General features: G+C 34.8%; 1 protein-coding gene and 1 pseudogene across 2 annotated transcripts; both read right to left on the bottom strand.

Annotated features, from left to right (window-relative positions):
• Positions 1 to 2,070, bottom strand: LOC104786913. Of its 2 annotated transcripts, XM_010512388.2 has the most exons (3): positions 1,930 to 2,070; positions 388 to 1,151; positions 1 to 277 (listed from the first exon to the last, which is right to left on the bottom strand). In XM_010512388.2, exons 2-3 carry the CDS (start codon positions 973 to 975, stop codon positions 218 to 220), a joined length of 648 nt encoding a protein of 215 aa, XP_010510690.1. In that variant the 5' UTR covers positions 976 to 1,151; positions 1,930 to 2,070; the 3' UTR covers positions 1 to 217. The 2 variants fall into 2 exon arrangements, with proteins under 2 accessions (XP_010510690.1, XP_019101476.1); XM_019245931.1 differs by lacking the exon at positions 1,930 to 2,070 and having other exon boundaries at positions 388 to 1,563.
• LOC109132855 lies at positions 2,886 to 4,451 on the bottom strand (annotated as a pseudogene).

Genomic DNA, 6,841 nt, shown 5'->3' with positions numbered 1-6,841 from the left:
CATCAACTAATATTCTAGAACTAATTCGTTTAGAGTTCAGAAATATATTAAAACAACCATCTCCTTGAGTAGATTTAAAACCATCCAAATCAAGTTCGCTTATAGAAACTAAATTACGAGAAATAGATGGAACATAAAGAGTCTGATATAAATCTAGAAAAAATCCCTCATCTAAAATGAGACGATATGTGCCAACAGCTTCAACTGGTGCCTTGTCTCAATTTCCCATTAATAAGTAGTTTTCACGTGAATTTATGGTCTGGATCGTAAGAAATCCCTGTACGGAATTAGTTACATGTACATTAGCACCGCTATCAATCCACCAAGTTTTGGAAGAAACATAAGTAAGATTAGATTCGGAAAATCTTACGGAACCCATAGGATTACCTTTCTTTCGAACCATTCTCTTCTTTTAGGGCAATCTTTCTGAAAGTGTCCAACCTTTTTACAAAAGTTGCACCTGTAATCTTTCTTTGCCTTTTTCTTCGGATTAACTTGAACATAATCGTTCATTGTGGGTTGTGCTCTTTGATGGCTCTTTTTATGCCTAAACCCAACTTTAGGTCCAGCTCCTTGAACATGATGGGAAACTTTAATTCCTTCACGGCCAAGTCTAGCCTCCTCTTGGACTAGTTTATTAGCCAATTCATTAGATGTCCACCTTTCATCAATTGCATTATAATTGATCTGAAAGGGTCCATACTGAGGAGGTAGTGAATTTAGGATAAATTGGACAAGAAATGAATCGTCCACACTCATTCCTAAATTCTTTAGTTTAGCCGCAAGGTTTCTCATTTCAATGCAATGTTCATGCATAGACCTTGTCCCATCATACTTAATGGTTGTAAGATCTGCCATAAGTTTCCCTGCAAGGGATTTGTCTGCAGTCTTAAACCGTTCTTCTATAGCTGCTAGATAATCTATAGCTTTATCTGCATATGGAAGGGAAGTTTTGATGTTGCTAGCTATGGTCATTTTTTAAAACATCATGCTTAATCTGTTCGCTTTCTCCCATGCTTTATGGAGGGCATTTTCTTCCTCAGTACTAATTACATTTAAGGGATCTGGCTCTTCTTCACAAAGTGCCAAATCCATATCTAGTACTCCTAATATGAACTCACCTTTCTCTTTCCATTATGAGAAGTTGGTTCCTGTGAGGATCGGAACAGTAGAGACCATAGATGGCAAATTAGTAGGAAATAACGCTGCGATTTAGAGATATAACAAGCTTTAATTGAGGTTCAAAATTTAAACAACACATTAATAAAAAAAATTATTGAATGCATATGACTTCAAATTTTAATGCTCCTGTGGGTAGTCATTATTATATATCTTAAGGTCATAGCTTTCAAAGACTTTTCTCGAATGCTGTATCAGATCAATTAAGTTATCTGTGAATATACCTAATTAACTCACATACAAACATTCTAATAAATTATTGATCATGTTTTATGTCAATAGCCTACCTGTGGGTAGCTAATTAATACATAAACATATCAAAATTTAAATATTTTGGTTTTCTATGTGCAAATCACCTGTGGGTAGCTAATTAATACATAAAAATATCAAAATTTAAATATTTTGGTTTTCTATGTGCAAATCATTATAAGATAAAACCATTATGGTGATATCAATTTCTTAATTATGCACATTAAGAGAAACCAATCTTTTATCACTTATTTTTTTTTTAAACAAAGATTGTAACTTGAAACTTAAATCAAACAAAATTCAAGTGTACAAACATCATAACTTAAAGCTTTAATTTTCAGTTCTTTAAACTATAAATCTATTATTCTTAATGGATTAATTAGATGTTCATAACCATAAGCTCTGATACCACATGTTAAACATATTTTTAACATGAACCCCAAGATCTTAAACATCTATGTTAATCACATAATAGAATCATAAAGAGAATTAAAGTAATACCTCCACTCATTGTAGAAATGATGCTTCCTTGAATGGTTTCTTCTTCTTCAATGGTTTGAAGGCTTGAAAAGAAACTTTTAGATGATCTTTAGGTGGAAGATAAGGTTTCTCTCCCCTTTTCTATAAACTCTTTTCTTTATGTGTTTTTTTTGTTTTTGTGTTGATTTGTGATGGAGCAAATCATCTATTTATAGGAGGGAAGAGGACCTTACTCCTCATAAGGGTTTTGTCTTCTAATTTAATCTCAATCATCCATCATAGTAGAAATAAAGACAGTGGTGACAAGTGTGAGAACAAGTGTCTAACACTGCTTCAATCATAACATGCAACTTCACACTTGTTCTCTTATAAGCTTTAGCATGACATGTAGCTTAACACTTGTCTTTATAAACATAAGCATGACATGTAGCTTAACACCTGTTCTTTTGGTTCCCAAATGATTAAAAAAAAAATATAACAAACCCAATAAATAACCTACTAACAGACCACATATCTGAATAAAAAATAATTATTTTATTACAGAATAACCTTTCTCAGGTTGTTTTAGTTTATCATTTTCATCAAGTATTTCAAGATACCTAAAATAACTAGCTTTCTTATATCATTCTTCAGCGAAATGCCCACTCCCCATTTTAGTTGTCGTGTGTTGTGAACCATCTTTAAAATTTATAATTTCTTCACCCCAATGAATTTGTGTCGCACCAATTTGTGGATCCTATATTACCACCAATTCCCTGAACGAGGATCCTATATTAATGTAACATTCATTCTTAGTTGCAATATATCATATATCATATGATGGTAGTTATATGATGACAAAAATTCTTTACTATATTTACCTTCCATATAGTTGTGGTAATATAATATTGTTGCCCATTCAAGATAGAAACCTCTTTAATAGCCTCACCTAGGAGGCTAGGACAAATGCTTGGTTAATAGTAACAAAACCTGGAAAATCAATTGTAGCATCCTGACTTGTACACATCGGCCTATTTTCATGTTACCAAACAACACATAAGGAAAAGTTTCCGTCTATTAGTATATATAACTACCATCATATGATATATGATGAAAATTAACACACTGAAAAAAGTAATCAAAAAATGAGTTAACACATTGACTTACTGTCCAAAAAGTAAAAATTCTAGGGTTTTCGTCATCATAACGACCCGGATACACCTGATTAATAATAATAGGGTACCAATAAAAGGAAAAAAAATATAATTTATTTATACACTTATAAAAATGTTGTTGAAAATATAATGTAAGACCTGCCATCCAACTTCAATGCTGTTAACTTCTGAGTAAGAAGGGCCAGCCAAAACCCACATTTGTGCTAGACTAAACTCTTTTGCCGTTTGTACGTAAAATTTCCACACGTTTATATCTACCTTGGCTCCATGGAACTTTCCATCCACTTTCATTATGGCATACTATATATGTACATGTACATATAAGAAACTCGAGACATGCATATATATTAATATATATATATATATATATATCAATAAGATAATAATTACTGCTTTTCAAATATTTGTTGAATAATATATGCACCTCATGTAAAGTGTTAGGAATGTCGTTGGATTCTTTTTTTCCATATATTTCAACTGATTTTCTTCGTAAAATATCTTCTCTTCTCGTTCTTCTAATTGGAATACTGTTTTTCAGGCATATACCATTGATTGTCCAGAGTTGAGTCAACATATTTTGATTCTTGGTGTTTGTTGATTCATTTTTTGATCCTTTAGGAACAAAACGTAGTTGCATCTTAAAAAATGACGTTAGAAGAAATGAAGCTTATCAAACATAATAAATGATATTCCAAACATAGTTAGTTCAATAGTTAGCTCAATAATTTAGAATGGTGTTATATAAGTTTTTTTTTTAAATAAATTTTATCTACTATTTGTAGAGCTTTGACAAGTACATAGTATCTAACGATTGTTTTGGAAATAAGAACACTATATTTATATATATATATATATATATATATATATATATATACAATCTTGAAATATATGTTAAAAAAATATTTTAGTGACTAAAGATCAAGTAAATTTTATGAACCTGAATGGTGTGGTTTTTAAATAAATGATAATCATAATTGGATGATTCTTCATATGAACGCAATCTATTATATATATCTTCATCTGGACTCTACACAAAATTACAATATTTACACATGTAACTACAGATTAAAAATTAGCGAAAATGAAACGTTTTGTGTTTTCTAGATGTAATCATTCTCCGTAAAATCCCGAAAAAAAAAAGAATTTACATTGATCGACTTAAGAAAAGGTTTGTTGAGCTTTTCCAAGAGTTGATCAATTTCAGCTATTAGACGATTCGCTTATCACTACTATGCTTAGAATGTTTAAAACCTCCGCGCTCTTATACGCCAGATGCCTCGGTATGGGGTTTGGCTGACGAATGCGTTGGGCGATTACTTGATGGGGGACGAGTCCAGTTCCGCTTTCAAACAGAGAAATCAATGAATCTTGTTCTGCACCGAGGGCCATGGTCTTTCAACGACTGGATGTTATCCACACACAGATGGTACCCCAATATCAGTGAGGACACGATAAAAATCATCCCCTTCTGGGTACAAATACAAGGTATTCCTATTCTCTACTTGACGAACGCTATGGCTAGATGGGTGGGTAATAGACTAGGTTTTGTCACGAAAGTAGACTATGATGAAAATGTAAACCAAGTAGGAGCAGTTCGTGTGAGGATAGATTGGAATTTAGGAATTCCCCTCTGTTTTCAAAAAAATATCCAATTTATTGTGGGAGAAAATACGATTGTTAAGTTCCGCTATGAGAAGTTGAGGAATTTCTGTAAGAAATGCGGTTCCTTGAAACATGATGCAAAAGAATGCCCTTTATTCTTTGATGCGGCTGATGACTCGGACCCGGAGGAGTCTGATGATGAACATGATGGAGACAACCATTTTGATGGTGGGAATGATATGTCTGAGTCTCCAACTCTCGAAACTGTTGATCCTGTGACTCTCATCCCAAGACTCCAAATGCCTCCTCTGTCAACTACAATTGCGCCAACAAATGGTGTTCAGTCTGTCTCCTCATCCACTCTGCCAAGTCTTTTTGAGGATCCTGACCTAACTGCTGAACGGATGCGTTACCTTCATGCAAAGTATCAAGGGAAAGCGATTCAGAGTAAGAGACAAGGAGATCTCCTAGAGGAAAGCAGTGATAATGCACTGTCTGAATTTGTCTTCAGGAAACGTAAGAGAGTAAGGTTTGAGGGGGAGTTTAACAAGGCTGAAGCAGCAGAGGAGATGGCGGTCCTGTAGCCAACTCCGCAAAAGAGGAAAAGTTTCGGTTTCAGTGGGTTCTTGTTCATTCACCAATGGATTCGACGGAGACGCAGGGGGCCCGATACCCCCAGATCCAATATGAGAGTCATATCTTGGAACTGTCAGGGCATTGGTCCGCCGTTGACAAAATCTCGTTTACGTCGTCTATGTATAACTACTAAGTATGATGTTATTTTTCTTTCTGAAACTTTAAACCAATGTGATGTATTATCTAGACTTATGTGTGATTTAGGATTCTCAAACTTAATAGCTGTACCTCCTCAAGGAAGGAGTGGTGGTTTAGCTTTGATGTGGAAAAGTCATGTATCTCTCTCCTTAATTTCAAAGGATGAGAGACTCATTGACATCTCTGTAACTCTAAATAATACATGTTTCCACTTGTCTTGTGTGTATGGTCACCCAACTCAGAGTGAACGCTACCATCTCTGGGATAGATTAAAAGCCTATCATCATCTCGTCTAAATACGTGGATACTCATTGGAGATTTTAGCGAGATACTCTCAAACGAAGAAAAATTGGGAGCACCAGCTCGAGAGGAATAGACATTCCGAGATTTTAGAGATATGATCTCCATATGTGACCTTTTAGATGTTCGATCACGAGGAAATAGATTTTCTTGGGTGGGTGAACGCCATTCACATACGGTCCACTGCTGTCTAGACCGAGCAATGATAAACTCCTCAGGTCAAGCAAATTTTCCTAATGCAGAGTTTGGATTTTTGGATTATACTGGTTCAGATCATAAGCCTCTACTTCTTCACTTTAATGAGAGGCAATTTCAATGCCGAAGAACCTTTCAATTTGATAAACGACTCTGTGATATTCCATCTTTCAATTCAGTGGTTGAGCAGGGATGGTCAATGGAAAACAATAACATTGATATCCCCATAAACCAAAGAATATCTAGTTGTAGACAAGCCATGGCAAAACTAAAGCATCAATCAAGCTTAAATGCTGAAAAAAGAATAAAATGTCTACAACAGAAATTAAACTTGGCAATGGAGAGTCCAATCAGACTAGTACGACAACAAGTTCCACTTTTGCAGGAGCACCTAACGAAAGCTTACAATGATGAGGAAAAACATTGGAAACAAAAGAGTCGTAATCAATGGATGGCTGTAGGTGATCGTAATACTCAGTTCTTTCATGCCTCTGCAAAGTCAAGATATGCACAAAACAGGATGATCTCCATTTTAGATGGTCAAGGAAATCTACTTCGGGGGGATAAAGAGATTGGTGAGCACGCGCAGGAGTATTTTACTCGAGTTTACTTCACCAATGATCACCTTGTCTTTCCCAATGAACTGGCTGATTTTGTCCCAATTGTAACAAATGATATTAATGTCAGTTTAACGAGAGAGTTCACTGACAAAGAAATATACGATGCAATATGCCTAATTAGGGATGATAGAGCACCTGGACCAGATGGCCTTACAGCCCGGTTTTACAAACAGTGTTGGGACACGATAGGAAAGCATGTAATTCAGGAAGTGAAGTCTTTCTTCAGAACGTCAACAATGAAACCAAACATCAATCACACAAATATTTCTATGATCCCGAAGATAGATA

The sequence above is a fragment of the Camelina sativa genome, chromosome 5, assembly GCF_000633955.1.
Source record: "Camelina sativa cultivar DH55 chromosome 5, Cs, whole genome shotgun sequence".
NCBI classification, from domain to species: domain Eukaryota; kingdom Viridiplantae; phylum Streptophyta; class Magnoliopsida; order Brassicales; family Brassicaceae; genus Camelina; species Camelina sativa.
Note: the sequence above shows the minus strand (reverse complement) of the source record. Positions and strands in the feature narration are given on the sequence as shown.